Source organism: Saimiri boliviensis, chromosome 13 (assembly GCF_048565385.1).
Source record: "Saimiri boliviensis isolate mSaiBol1 chromosome 13, mSaiBol1.pri, whole genome shotgun sequence".
NCBI classification, from domain to species: domain Eukaryota; kingdom Metazoa; phylum Chordata; class Mammalia; order Primates; family Cebidae; genus Saimiri; species Saimiri boliviensis.
The window spans coordinates 69703807-69719943 of record NC_133461.1 but is presented as its reverse complement, the minus strand read 5'-3'; the positions used below and the strand labels follow the sequence as shown (position 1 = coordinate 69719943).

The following is a 16137-nucleotide window of genomic DNA, read 5'->3' as shown; positions in this document are numbered from 1 at the left end:
CATAGCAGTTTGGATATTGTTTAATGATAACATAGCAAGAATATGTGAAAAAATAGCAGAATAAAAATTTTTTTTTAAAATTAAAAAAAAAGATACATAGCACAAACCAGGGGTATAAGTAAATAATTTAAAAATATACTAGTGAGTACCAGAATTAAAGTCTAAACGCAAAACTGTTAATAGCATTTGTTTTTAGGGGGTAAGGGAACTTTATCTTTCTTTTTGTGCTCTTATAGATCATTTCAATTTTTTTTCTTTACCAAGTGATTCTTGTAATTGTTTAAAAATAGTTTAATAAAAATCAACGATGGCATAATTCATACAGTCATGCCCTATATAGCAGTTAAAAAGAATGAGGTAGGGCTAGATATACTAATATATGGAAAAATTCCCACAATATATCTGTAAGTGAAAAGAGCTAATTGCAAGGAAGGAAAATGTATGGGTTTCTGGCTGGGCGTGGTGGCTCACACCTGTAATCCCAACACTCTTGGAGGCTGAGGCAGGAGGATCACCTGAGGTCCGAAGTTCAAGACAAGCCTGGCCAACATGGTGAATCCCTGTCTCTACTAAAAACACAAAAATTAGCTGGGCATGATGGCACATGCCTGTAATCCCAGCTATCTGGAAGGCTGAGGCAGGAAAACTGCTTGAACCCAGGAGGTGGAGGCTGCAGTGAGCCAAGAGTGCACCACTGCATTCCAACCTGGGCAACTGAGCAACACTCTGTCTCAATAAATAAATAATAAAATAAAATATATGGGTTTCAATGTCTGTGTGTTTTGTGTCTACCTGTGCTGGTAAATATCTGGGCATGTTTGCATATATGTATGTTTATGAATACGGTAATTACTTGTGTATACATAAAAAACATCCAGAAGGTTCACATGAAAATATTTACAATGCTGGCTTCTCTGTTGAGTGAAAATGGGGGACAAGTGACATGCCTGGGTGAAAAATGGAAAATGTACACTCTATATATCTTGAGAAGAAGCATTTTTGAGAAAATAAATTATCAAATTGTTAGTTTAAAAATTACTAGTTTATTTTACTAGGATGTTAAAAGCGGTTTACTAGGTAAGCTTACCTTGAAGGGTTCCAAGAAATACAACTACAGCTTAGCTTACATGAGATCTCATGCTGCAAAGACCACTGGCTGAGATTCATAACATCTGGTGCCTCATATATTCTTACTATACCATCTGCTGAACAGGTTGCTAACATAAGACCCATGTGCTTGGGAGCAAACTTCACATCAGTAACAGATGTTCTGCTATCCACCAGAGTTGTCCTTTTCACCTAAAAAAGAAAATTAAATTATATACAAAAAGAAAGCATGGTAGAGTGGAAAAGACACATAGACTCTGGAAACACACAGAAACTCCTCTTGTCATTCACCAGGTACATGAGCTTGGATACATGTCTATGCCACAATTTCCTACAAGCACATGGCAAAATACCATATACATAGCTGGCAATCACTAACAAATTAGTGAGCCATAATTAATTACTCCCTTTAACACACAAAAAAAAATTACCTCTGAAAGCCTAACTTTACCATATAAGTAATATCCCCTAAGCAGACGTCACAAAAACCAGAAACCGTTAAAATTTTCAGACAAGTAGTTTCGTCACACAAAGCATGCTGCAAGCATTAGATCCTTTAAATAGAAAATGAGCCAGGCACAATGGCTCACACCTATAATCACAAAACTTTGGGAAACCAAGGCAGGCAGATTGCTTGAGCTCAGGAGTTCAAGACCAGCCTGGGTAACATAACAAGATACCATCTCTACTAAAAATACAAAAAAAAATAGCCAGGTATGGTGGTGCACACCTGTAGTCCCAGCTATTCCAGAGGCTCAGATGGGAGGATCACTTGAGTCAGTGGGGCAGAAGTTATAGTGAGCCTAGATTGTGCCACTGCACTCCAGCCTGGGCGACAGAACAAGATCCTGTCTCAAAAAGAGAAAAAAAGCCAGTAAATGGAAGGCATGCAATTTCTTCTCTCAAGAATAATTTTCTGTTAATCCCATTTGGACCACTATTACTCATTTTTTTTTCCTTTGGGACAGGGTCTTGCTCTGTCACCCAGGATGGAGTACAGTACCATGGATCATGGCTCACTGGCAGCCTTGAATTTCTGATCTCAAGTGATCCTCTTGCCTCAGCTTTCCCAATGACTAGAACTACAGGCACCTGCTACCATTGCCGGCTAATTTTTCTTATTTTTCTTTTTTTTTTTTTTTTTTTTTTGAGACGGAGTTTCGCTCTTGTTACCCAGGCTGGAGTGCAATGGCGCCATCTCAGCTCACCGCAACCTCTGTCTCCTGGGTTCAAGCAATTCTCCTGCCTCAGCCTCCCGAGTAGCTGGGACTACAGGCGTGCGCCACCACGCCCAGCTAATTTTTGTATTTTTAGTAGAGAAGGGGTTTCACCATGTTGACCAGGATGGTCTCGATCTCTTGACCTCGTGATTCACCCGTCTCGGCCTCCCAAAATGCTGGGATTATAGGCATGAGCCACCGCACCTGGCCAATTTTTCTTATTTTTTTAGAGACGGGGGTCTCACTATGTTGCCCAGACTGGTTTCAAACTCCTGGCCTCAAGCTATCCTCCCATCTTAGCCTCCCAAGTTGCTGGGATTACAGGTGTGAGCCCACTGTGCCCAGCTACCATGCACTTTTAAGTAAAGGCATTTAACAGAGACCATAAGAGTTGTAAAAAACAAGCATTGTGATCACTATAAAATTCCAACACCACATTTATAGCTATCTTCTGGCACCTAGATTAACATGAAACTTATACTAAAAACATCAATAAGGCTGGGCACAGTGGCTTCATGCCTGTAATCCCAGCACTTTGGGAGGCTTAGATGGGTGATCACTTGAGGTAAGGAGTTCAAGACCAGCCTGGCCAACATGGTGAAACCCCATCTCTACTAAAAATATAAAAATTAGCCAAGCACGGTGGCAGGCACCCGCAATCCCTGCTACTTAGGAGACTAAGGCAGGAGAATAGCTTGAACATGGGAGGTGGAGGCTGCACTGAGCCAAGATCAGGCCACTGTACTCCAGCCTGGTGACAGAGTGAGACTTTGTCTCAAAAAAAAAAAAATGATGCCGGGCGCGGTGGCTCAAGCCTGTAATCCCAGCACTTTGGGAGGCCGAGGCGGGTGGATCACAAGGTCAAGAGATCGAGACCAACCTGGTCAACATGATGAAACCCCGTCTCTACTAAAAATGCAAAAAATTCGTCGGGCATGGTGGCGCGTGCCTGTAATCCCAGCTACTCAGGAGGCTGAGGCAGGAGAATTGCCTGAACCCAGGAGGCGGAGGTTGCAGTGAGCCGAGATCGTGCCATTGCACTCCAGCCTGGGTAACAAGAGCGAAACTCCATCTCAAAAAAAAAAAAAAAAAAAAAAAAAAAAAAAATGATAATAAAGTTTAGAAATCAATAGATTACTGACTATGGTTACCAAAATGCTTCTTAAAGAGTCTCAATATTAAAGGGTAATAGTACATAAACTTCAAAGATAACATCTTAGCAAACTTTTATCTACAGACACCACTGAATAATATAAACACCAATGTTGAGAAAATAAACGCATTCGTTACAGTAGGTAGTCAGACGTGAGGAGGGCAGCAAAGGACCCCACCCCACCAGGAATGCCAGGTGACCATCAGGTGATGGTCAAGCAGTTGTTTAACTTTCTCTCTAAAACAATCATTGGTTGCAGCAGCACCAGGGAAAAGCAGTCTCCCAACAGATATTATCACCTGAAACTGGTGATCAGCAGCTTCCTGATAAGATCTCAGGAGTTGGATGAGTTAGGGCTCAAGCATGTGCACTAAAAGGCAAAATGGTGGAGTTTAACTGGTCTATGACCTACAAACATTCTGTTAAGGGGAAAAACACCTCAAGTGAGCATGTGCACTAAAAGGCAAAATGGTGGAGTTTAACTGGTCTATGACCTTCTACAAACATTCTGTTAAGGGAAAAACGCCTCAAGTGAGCATGTGCACAACTCCAGTAAATACACTGCGCATGCGGCCCCTCCCAAGCACCAGCGGGCCACTGGACATGTGGACTGCCCACCCCAAGGGAAGAATCAAAGAGACGCAACCCCTGGGAAGCATGCCAATGTGTAACAACCCAAGTCAAAAGTTGAATCGTGCACTTGACTCTCTCAAGTCACCCACTTGGCCTTCTTCCAAGTGTATTTTACTTCCTTTCATTTCTGCTCTAAATTTTTTTAAACAAATTTCCACTCCAGCTCTAAAACTTGCCTTAGTTTCTTATTCTGCCTATGCCCCTTGGTGGAATTATTTCTTCTGAGGAAGCAAGAAATGAGGTTGCTGCAGACCCACATGGATTCACCACTGCTAATACATTAATGGTGACTAAACTAAATACAAACAAGTATCTTGAAGACGGAAGAAAAATCCTTCTTATGCCACCCCCAAATCTAACCTATAGTATACTGAACTGACACACCTCAGACTTAATGCCAAAAAAATCCTTTCTAATTCTATAAATTTCCATTCTCTCCTCCCCATAAGCAGTTTGCCGTAGAGAAGCCCTAGTGCAAAGGCAATTAGACACACTCCTCCCGCTAGAAGAGTTGTAAAACAGTCTGAATTCAAGCTACAAAGCTAACATAATTAAAACAGTGTGCTATTGAGACAAGGAGACATACAGGCCAATGGTAACAAAATGGTAACAAGAGAGTCCAGAAATCAATCCTCCATATATAGAGCCAACTAATTTTCAACAAACGTCAAGACCATTCAACAAAACTTTCAACAAATGTCAAGACCATTCAACAGTCTTTTCAATAAATGGTGCTGGGAAAACTAGATTTCAGCACCCTACCATTTTTTAGTGACCAAAATAAATAATTTTTATCAGGTCCTTGCTTGCTTGCACATGTTAACCACTCACTGTTTGCTGAATATCCCTTGTTGCCACAATATAATGATAAACAGTTGATGTACTGCTTCTTTGTCAAGCAGGAGGGGATAACTTCAGGGTAATGTAAAGAAAAATGTTGGCAGAAGAAATGAATGGCTTTAAGGACATTGTGACTAGCTGCTTACACCCAGACATCTGGTTGCTCAAGGCATTACCTGAGACTAAAAAAACACCTATTTTTTTTCCCTAGATTCTCTGAAACTCCCCCTCCCTTACTCTCTAGTCACATAAAACTACCTGCTGCTTCCTTTTGTTAAGATGGATTTGAGAGATCTTGTCCCGCTCCCACCTTCTTGTTTTAGCGAAATCGAATACACTTTTCTCTGTCTCCAAGTAATGGTGACTCCGTACTTGGGTCTCAGCTCCAAACTGGGGATACAAGCCTGAATTCAGGATCCTACAGTAATATTAGAAGAAAACACTGGGGGAAATCTTCACAACACTGGATTTGGCAATGCTTTCCTGAATATAACACCAAAAGCATGGGAAACAAAATAAAAAAATAGATAAACTAGACTTCAAAATGTTTAAATTTTGTGCATCAAAGGATACTATCAAGAGTGAAAAAGACAACTCACAGAATGGGAGAAAATATTTGCAAATCATTTACAGGTTGTACATAACAAATCCAAAAACCTGAAATCTGAAATCCTTCGAAATCCAAAACTTTTTGAGCATTGGCATGATGCTCAAACAAAATGATTACTGGAGCATTCTGGATTTCAATTTTTAGATTTAGAATGTTTAACTGGGGCCAGGCACAGTGGCTCACACCTGTAATCCCAGCACTTTGGAGGGATAAGGTGGAGGATCACTTGAACCCAGGAGTTCAAGACCAGTCTGGGCAACACAGTGAGACCCTGTCTCTATTAAGTAAATAAACAGGAGAATGCTTAACTGGTAAGTATAAATACAAATATTCCAAAATCCAAAATCCAAAATCTGAAACATTTCTGGATCCAAGCATTCTGGATAAATAATACTCAACCTGTACCTGAATAAGAGATTAATATCCAGAATATATAAAAAACTCCTATAACAACAACAAAAATACACAATTAAAAAATGGGCAAAGGATATGAATAGTATTTTCATATTCATATCATTTTGAATATGAATTCAAAGGAAGACATACAATTGGCCAATAAGCACATGAAAATATGCTCAACATCAGTAATCATTAGAGAAATGCAAATCAGAACTACAATAGAGATACCACTTCACAACAGTCACAACAGTAGGATGGCTACAATAAAAAAGCACAATAACAAGTGCTGATGAAGACGTGGAAAAATTGGAATCCTTGAGCACTGCTGGTAGTAATGTAAAATGGTGTAGCTGCTATGCAAAAGTTTGACAGTTCCCAAAAACGTTAAACATAGAACTACCACAAGAGCCAGTAATTCTACTCCTAGGTATATATCCAAAAGAATCGAAAGCAGTCTCAAACATTTATCTGTACAGCAATGCTCACAGTAGTAGTATTCATAATAGCCACAAAGTGGAAACAACCGAACGGTCCATCTACAAAGGAATGGATAAACAAAATGTAGTATACGCACACAAGAATATTACCCAGCCATAAAAAGGAATAAATATATGCTACAACATGGACAGACCTTGAAAACATTTTAGTGAAATAAGCCAGTCACAAATGTACAAATACTGTGATTCCCTGTATATGCAGTACCTAGAGTAATCAAATTTATAGACAGACAGTTGAATGGAGTCTACGTAGAGAGAGGAGGAAGGGGGAGGCATTCTTTAACGATATGGAGTTTATGTTGGCAATGATGAACAGTTTGAGGTATAGATAACAGTGATAGGTACACAGCACTGTGAATGTAATTAATTCCACTGAATTGTACCACTTACAAACAGTTAAAATGGGAAGGGCATGGTGGCCCACGCCTGTAATCCCAGCAATTTGGGAGGTCAAGGTGGGCAGACCATTTGAAGTCAGGAGTTTGTAACCAGCCTGACCACTATGGTGAAACCCCGTCTCCTTCTAAAAATACAAAAAAATTAACCAGCCATGGTGGCACATGCCTGTAGTCCCAGCTACTCAAGAGGCTGAGGCAGGAGAATCACTTGAACCCTGGAAGCAGAGGATGCAGTGAGCTGAGATTGCACCACTGTACTCTGGCCTGGGTGACAGAACAAGACTCCACCTCAAAAAAAAAAAAAAAAGTTAAGATGATGAATGTTGTATGTTTTACATTATTTTGCCATAATAAAAAATTGCATTGTGGCCAGCATAGTGGCTCACACATATAATCCCAGCACTATGGGAGGCCGAGGCGGGAGGATTACTTGAGTCCAGGAGTTTAAGGCCAGCCTGGGCAACATGGTGAAACCCCATCTCTACAAAATAAACAAAAAAGCCAGGCATGTAGGTGCATGCCTGTGGTCCCAGCTACTTGGAGGCCTAAGGTGGGAGGACTGCTTGAGCCCAGGAGGTTGAGGCTGTAATGAGCTGTGATTGGCTGTAAAGCAGTATCATGCATTAGGAAGGGCGGGTGAGGGGTAATAGAACTAGAGAAGAAAATACTGTCCTTGTAAAGGAATGGAGTTATATCTGGAAGGATACACAAAAACCTGTATGTACTACCTCTGGCGAGAGAACGCCACAGCGAGGGAAAAGGAGGACACTCCCACTGCATACTCCCTTTTGTTTCTTTTGAATTTTACATAATGTGCACAATTATCTATTACAAAAAACAAATCATAAAGCTGGGGGCGAAAAGCCTGCAGATGATAATACCTTCATGTGAAAATGCTGGAAAGGGTCTTAAATATAATCTAGTTCAGTTTTTTCACTTTATAGGTGAGGAACTTCAACAGCACACAGATTATATTATGTTCTTGCCCAAATTCAAATATCTAATCAGGCAAAGAGAGTGGTAAAAGCAGATGCAGATAAAGGAGAGTATATTCTCTAAGAAAATAAAAATAACCACAAAATAGAAGAAACACTTTTTAATGAATTATATTAACCCTTACTAGTTTAAGGTTAAAAAAAAAAAAGAATTTTAGTGTTAGACACAGTGGCTCATGCAGCAACTCAGAGGCTGAGGTGGGGCCAGGAGTTTGAGACTGCAGTGAGCTGGTGAATGTTAAAATCATATATGACTATGATATAAAATATAGTAATAGGTAAAATTATATAAATGCAAATAGTCTGGAGGCATCATAAAAATTATAAACAATGCAATGGTGCCCCTATTGCTTCAGACCGAAGTTAAAATGAAATTAACAAGTAAGAAAAAAACATGGAAGAAAGAACTTTAGAACTGGTAACAATAAAGGGGCATGGTAATATTTTACCCATTATCTCAGATAGTCTTGGGACTAATGCTCCTTGGCTGCTCATGTCTTCCCGGCCCTCAGAATACTAACAAATGTCTCACCCAGTGGCTCTGTCCTCGCAGTTTATCATTTGATTCTCCTACTATTTCTTCCCATACAGCAGCTGTTCGGTCAAAAGAACAAGAAGCCAACACCTGTCCAAATTCAGGATGGGCCCATGTCACACGCCACACAGATCCACTATGTGTCTAGGGAATCAAAAAGAAAAAAAAAGAGCAAATATTCATTATCCCAGAGCTTTTTTTTCCCTAAAAACTTAGTTTATTCATATTTCATAAATACTGGTTTTATATGAGGAAACAGAATATAGTTTTACTTCTATAAGAGGAGAAAACTGATCAATATAAAATGAAAATAAAACATTAAATTCCAGAATGTTTTAACCTTTAGAAAACATTCTATATTTAGCATTGTGGCCCTTCTGGAGTTCCAGTTCTTCTGACATTTTACTAATAAAGAAAAATCTAGCCAGATAAAGTTCATTACTTCTAGTGTTGATAATTGGGAGACTTGCTTCAGAGCTTAGTGTAACTAACCTTCGAAACAAAGATTCTACATGTCCACCATCTTACTTGCAAATGCTTTTTACAGGAAATACCCATCTAACAATACAAATAACATTAGATTTATTTGCTCCAAAATCCATAGAGACAGAAAGTAGATTAGTAGTTACCAGGGGCTGGGACAGAGGAAACAAGAGGTGACTGCTAAATGAGTACAGGTTTTCCTTTAGAGGCAGTAAACAATGCTCTGAAACTAGAAGTGGTGGTGGTTGCCAATTTAATGAATAGACTCAAAAATCACTAAATTGTATACTTTAAATGGGTACACATTATCACATGTATATTATGATATGTAAATTATAGCTCAATTTAAAAAATACTTTTTTTCTGAGACAGAGTGCCACTCTGTCACCCAGGCTGGAATGCAGTGGCACCAACTCGTCTCACTGTAACCTCCGCCTCCCGGGTTTAAATAATTCTCCATCTCAGCCTCCTGAGTAGCTGGGATTACAGGCATGGCCCACCACACTCAGCTCATTTTTTTGTATTTTTAGTAGAGATCAGGTTTCACCATTTTGGCCAGGCTGGTCTTGAACTCCTGACCTTGTGATCCACCCGCCTCAGCCTCCCAAAGTGCTGAGATTACAGGTGTGAGCCACCGTGGCCAGCCAAATTAAAAAAATTTTTTTTTTTATTTGCTTCAACCAGGCACAGTGGCTCATGCCTGTATTCTCAGCACTTTGAGAGGCTGAAGTGGACAGACTGCTTGAGCCAAGGGGTTCAAGACCAATCTAGGCAATATGGCAAAACCCCACCTCTACAAAAAATTAGCCAGGCATGGTGGTATGCATTTGTGGTCCCAGATGCTTGGGAGGCTGAGGTGGGAGGATCACTTGAGCCTGTAAGGTTGAGGCTGCAGTGAGCCAAGATTGTGCCACTGCACTCCAGACTGGGTAACAAAGACCTTGTCTCCAAAAAAAAAAAAAAAAAAAAGTATTTGCTTCAAAAGTCTAACAATATTTAGAGATAGTAGCAATAAAATGCTTAAATGATTTTAATTGGCAATACAGATAATACTGTAGAAAGAGTAAACATAGGGAAGCCCAAATCCTTATAACCCTCATGTTGGCCGAGGGGTAGAAGGCGAGGAGGGTGGAGAAGGGATACAAAGGTCTTAAAGCATTGTACTATCAAAAGAATTTGCCAGGTGCTTCTCAGGAAAAATACTGCATAATAACAAACAACATTCAGAAAATGTGTTTCACACTGTATAGCTAACATTTTTTACATTCGACAACATAAAAATAGTTTACCCAATCACTTCTACATGATAGTATCACAAACGAATGTACACTTTGCACCCGTATTTTTTAACTTGTTTTGTCCAGTCTTTTCTATGTCACCTTCAATTCTTACTTATACAGGGCTACAAAGTTAAAAATGCACACTAAGGCAGATAAGTTTTATTATATTTACGGTAAAATGCAATCTAAAGACTAAGGTTTGCCCAAAGATGCTCATCACAATAAAATGGAAACTTAAATATCGATTAGTTAAGCAAAATGATATATTTATTGGCCATTAATAAAAAGCCATTATATAGAAAAGTACATATGAAATATGTTAGGCTTAAAAGCAAGAGATAAGAGTTTCCTTCTGGAATGATAAAAATGTTTTAAACTAGAAAGAGGTGGTAGTTGCACAACACTGTAAATGAAGATAATGCCACTTAATTATTTACTTTAAAAGTATTAATTTTATGATACGTCAGTCTCGCCTCAAAGGGTGCGGGGGAGGAACTTGGAAAGACCTTTCACAAAAGATATATGAATGGCAAATAAGCATATGAAACAATAATCAACATGAAATATGAAGGAAATACAAATCAAAATCCAATAATCTTATAGTCACTTCTCAACTACTAAAATGGCTATAATAAAAAAGACAAATATTATCAAGTGTAGGTGAGGATGTAGAGAAACTGGAACTTCACACAGCCTCTTTGGAAGTTTAGCAGTTTCTTAGAAAGCTAAGTATGTATAACCCCTCAATTCCACTCCTAGGCATCTATCCAAAAGAAATGAAAATGTATGTCCACAAAAACTTACATGGCTTCACATTACTCATAATAGCCAAAAACTAGAAACAACTCAAATGTCCATCAGCTGGTGAATAGACAAAATGTGGCAATATATATATACAATGTACTACTCAGTATTACAAAGAACAAACTGACACATGACACAATATGGATGAACCTCAAAACATGCAAAGGGAAAGTCACCAGACACAAAGGACAATGTATTTCAAAATTCCATTTCTATGAAATTTCTAAAAAGGATAAACCAGGCTGGGCACGGTGGCTCATGCCTGTAATCCCAGCACTTTGGGAGGCCAAAGTGGGTAGATCACTTGAGGCTAGGTGTTCGAGACCAGTCTGCCCAACATGGTGAAACCCTGTCTCTACTAAAAATACAAAAATTAGATGCAAGTGGTGGCAGATGCCTGTAATTTCAGCTATTCAGGAGGCTGAGTCAGGAGAATTGCTTGAATCCAGAAGGCAGAGATCGCAGTGAGCCAACACTGCACCACCGCACTCCAGCCTGGGCAACAGAGCAAGGCTCCAGCAAAGAAAAGAAAAAGAAAAACCTATGGAGACAGAAAACGGATCAAGCCTGGGGCTTGGAGTGGGAATCGGACAAAGGAATGTCTGAGTTTGAGAGAAATGTTCTGAAACTTGATTACAGTGATGAGTGCACAACTACTTAAGTTTACTAAAACTCACTGAACTGTACATTTAAAATTGATGACTTTTAAGGTATGAAAATTTCTACTTGGCGGGGCGTGGTATCTCACGCCTGTAATCCCAGCACTCTGGGAGACCGAGGCAGGTGGATCATCTAAGGTCAGGAGTTTGAGACCAGCCTGCTAACATGGTGAAGCCCCATCTCTACTAAATATACAAAAATCAGCTGGGCGTCATAGTGTGTGCCTATAGTCCCAGCTACTCGGGAGGCTGAGGCAGGAAAATCACTTGAATCCAGGAGGCGGAGGTTGTAGTGAGCCGAGATCATGCCACTGAACTCTTGCTTGGGCAACAGAGCAAGACTCCATCTCAAAAAAAAGAAAATAAAGGAGAAAACTATGTATGAAACATCACAACTATTAAAATATGTAACAGAAAAAGGAATATTCTGAATTACAATTACATTAGAATGCTACAAAATTACAGATTTTCTTACTCTCGAATTCTGAGAAACACATTTGTTACTTTAATAGTGAAAAACAGTAAAGTGTCTTTCCAGGAAAAGAACTACTGTATAAATTTTATCATTTGCTCAAAACAATTCATTGATAACTACAAAACAAACAGTAAATATTTATGTATTTTTAATAACTGTAAAAATACTAACCTTCCAGCTAGCAGTACAATGCCAATCACCACTTTCACTTTTATCCCAGACCTGTAAGTAAATAAAAGGCAGATATTTTATACAAGAATTCTTACAAATTGATACAAAAACCATAAGATTGAATCAGTGTACAAATGGGTGAACACATAATTCACAAAAGGATACAAACAGTAAATAAACATTCATTCATTCAATTAAGTATTTATCGAGAGGCCGGGTGTGATGGCTCTCGCCTGTAATCCCAGCACTTTGGGAGGCCAAGGCAGGCAAGCACCTGAGGTCAGGAGTTCAAGACCAGCCTGGCCAACATGGCGAAACCCCATCTCTACTAAAAATACAAAAATTAGCTGGGCATGGCGGCGTGCATCTGTAATCCCAGCTACTAGGGAGGCTGAGGCAAGAGAATCACTTAAACCCAGGAGGCAGGGGTTGAAGTGAGCCAAGATCACACCGTTGCACTCCAGCCTGGGCGACAGAGTGAGACCGTTCTCAAAAGATACATATTTATTGAGAACCTTGACTGTGTCAAGCACTGGGCCAACCACTGAGGGATTCAGGAAACTGAGCTCTAATAGGTAACAGAGACAATTAGTTACAGTCAAACTCCTTATTCAAGGTAGTTATCTTCTATAGAGCCGCCTCCACCACAGACACATTGCTCCTAGGGGAAATACAGGGTTAGGTTCCCGTCAGTCTCTGGCCTACATTTTTGTCAACCAATCAGTACATGATGTGGTTTTATGTGTGTTTCTGTTAAAGGTAAGTTATTTAACACACACTGTTTATTCATCAATATTGAACTCAGCCAACAGCACTGTAACTCATGTCTGAAGGAAGCGTCTGTAACACACATCACATCTCTGTAAAGCACATTGCCTCCTTCCTGTGTTTAGAAACTAGACAGCACTTCAACACTATTCTTGGAAGCCATTTTAAGCAGTGAAATCACCAACAGAAAGAAAAAGCAATGCAAAATTCACTGCACTTTTAGATCATAAAAAACACCTGTTTTGAGAATTGCCTGAACCTAGGAGGCAGAGGTTGCTGTGAGCCGAGATCGTGCCATTGCACTCCAGCCTGGGTAACAAGAGCGAAACTCCGTCTCAAAAAAAACAAAACAAAACAAAACAAAACAAAAAAAACACCTGTTTACAGTACGAGGCAAATCACCTGGCTTCACCTCCACAGGAAATGTGTCCTGAGACTCAAGCTTTTCATCATTCTGCACACATGCACAAAGCACTGCAAAAGCAGGGTGGATACTGATTTGGGGGGTACAAGTAAATTTCAGAGAATAGACAAATTCAAAAAAATACAGAATCTACAAACAACAGGCTCAACTGTACATGTAACAATGGCAAAGCAAAAATACTGAAACCAGGCATGGTGGTTCACACCTGTAGTTCCAGCTACTCAAGAGGCTGAGACAGAAGGGATTACTTGAGCCCTAGAGTTTGAGGCTATGATCACATCCATGAAATAGCCATTGCACTCCAGCCTGGGCAACATGGCAAGACTCCTTCCCCAAACAAAAAATTTAACCTTACTACCCAGAAAAAATACAGAAAACAGTAAGAAGGTGCCAATTTCACCTGTTAAAAATGTAACGAGGGCAATGACACTATCAAATCAATACTATCACTAGCAGTACAAAACGGTACGACCTGCAAGATAGCAACTTGTCAATTCTCTTCAATAGCTTTTAAAATATTCACTAATTTCTCTTCTGAAATTGGCCTAAGAAAATCATTCAAAATACATAAAATGCTAATGAGAATTTTCAGTGCAACACTATTTCTGACAAGACGTATATGTATTTACACACACTCTACCATGATGATTTAAAACGTTAAAGGAAAACCAGAGGAAATGAATTAACAAAAATTATCGATGAGCCTACAAGTAATTTTTTCACTTTCTAAAAAGAAAAATATGCTACTTGCTCAAATAAAATATACATACAAATAAATAAATATGTGCCTCCTACATTTTAAAAAAAAGTACTCTGGAATAAGTGGACATAACAGGGCTGGGCAAGGTGACTCACACCTGTAATCCCAGCACTCTGGTAGGCTGAGGTGAGAGGATCATTTGAGCCCAGGAGTTCAAAACCAGCCTGAGCAACATCAGAAGACCCTGTCTCTACAAAAAAAATTTTTTTAATTGGCCAGGTGTGGTGATGTGTGCCTGTAGTCCCAGCTACTGGTGAGGCTGAGGTGGGAGGATCACTTGAACCTGGGAGGTTGAGGCTGCAACAAGCCAAGATCGCGCCACTGCACTCCAGCCTGGGTAACAGAGCCAGACCTCGTCTCAAAAAAAAAAAGAAAGAAAATATTATCCTAAGTAAAATAAACCAAATATAAAAGGATAAACATTATATGATTCTATTTATCTGAAGTACCTAGAACATGCAAATTCAAAGAAAGCAGAAGAATAGAGGTTACCAGAGGATGGGGTGGAAGAAATCGGTGCTCTCGGGTACAGTTTCAGTTTAGGATGATGAACAGGTTGTGGAGACGGACAGTGATGGCACTGCATAGCAATGTGAATGCTGTACTCAATGCTACTGAATTCTACACTTTAAAACGATTAACGTAGTGTATTACAACAAAAATAAACTTGTTTCTAAAAAAAAAAACTTAAACCTTTTAAGAACTGCAACACTATTTATAAAAAGTTTATCTTTGAGAGCTCACTGGTAACAAACTCGAATGTGAAAAAGGAAAAACTGTCCTTTAGATTTTCAGTTACTCTGGAGTTGTCGAGAACCAAATAATCCGCACTCCAGCTTTCATTCATCCTGCAAGGTTCCTAAATCCCAAATAGCATCCCCACATTAGAAATTCTCTTTGTCGGAAGCGTCTACAGATGTTTATGAGAGCTTCAAGAAACAAACACTCAGAGTCCTAGGCAGCAGGCAGAGAAGTTACTGGATGTAAACGGTTTGTGTTTTCCTTTCTTGGCGAAACAAAGTCAGCTTCGGCTCGGAACCCGCGAAGAAAACCATGCGCCCTGGTGAGAGAACACCGGCGGAGCACAAAACTCAAGACACCGCCAGCCAAGCAGAGACTCCCACCAGGTACCCGGGTGAACAGCACGGGCAAAGCCCAAGACTCCCAAGCAACCAGTGAGACGCCTGCGACTTCCTGCCCGCAGCCAGGGAAACGCGGCCGCCGGCCGGCCTTCCCTGCAAGCGCCCAGCGTCCCCCGCGGGCGGGAGCGCGCACGTGGCACCAGCTGCGCAGGCGCACGGGAGCGCGGCCGCCGAGGCCGCAGTGACCCCACAATGCGCGGGCGGGGAGGGCTTCCGCCGCATCCAGCCAGGGCTAACCCACCAGCTCAGAGCTTCCTGCTAGGTCAATGAAACCAAGTCACAGCCGTTTCCCGCGTCGCCCACCCCACTCTCCCTCCTTCCGGGCTCGGCCCCGCCCGCAAGCGCCTCGCGCACCTTAACGCTCTGATCGCTGGAGCAGGTCGCCATCCGCCTCCCGTGGAAGTCGAAAGAGACATCGTGGATGAGATCCTTGTGGTCGGCTGCGATGCTACGCGCCACAAACATGGTTTCCGCCGGGCCTGCGCCTCCGAAGAGGGCAGTGGCGGCGGCAACTGCGGCGGCGGCGGCGCGGGGCCCACAGCCTAGCGAGACTTAGCCGCCCGGGCGCGCACGGCGCGTGCTGCCCACGCCCCCGCACCGCCCCTGCCCATTAATCCCCGCCCACACCCGCGGCCCGTCGTCCCTCGCCCGACCGCCTGTCCCTCAAGCCCCGCCCCACCCGCTGGCCCGGCAGGCCTCGCACCGCCCCCTGGCCCGTCAAGCCCCGCCTACCCCGAACCCTCCTCCAACCCTTGCCTCGCCCCACCGTCCCGCCCCTTCCAGC

The 16137-nt window shown here is 41.3% G+C and overlaps 1 protein-coding gene across 3 annotated transcripts in view; it reads right to left on the bottom strand.

The window, feature by feature from the left end:
• Positions 1-16008, bottom strand: part of SEH1L (SEH1 like nucleoporin) — a 35784-nt gene extending 19776 nt beyond the window's left edge. For 2 of the 3 annotated variants that reach the window (XM_010335596.3, XM_003924873.4), the window contains exons 1-4: positions 15708-16008; positions 12260-12310; positions 8385-8531; positions 1088-1299 (exon numbers count right to left, since the gene is read on the bottom strand). In XM_010335596.3, the coding sequence (XP_010333898.1) occupies positions 1088-1299; positions 8385-8531; positions 12260-12310; positions 15708-15818 (521 nt within the window). In that variant the 5' untranslated portion in view covers positions 15819-16008. The remainder of the gene's footprint in view (positions 1-1087; positions 1300-8384; positions 8532-12259; positions 12311-15707) is intronic. The other variant, XM_010335597.3, reaches the window with a different exon arrangement.
• Positions 16009-16137: the final 129 nt, after the last annotated feature.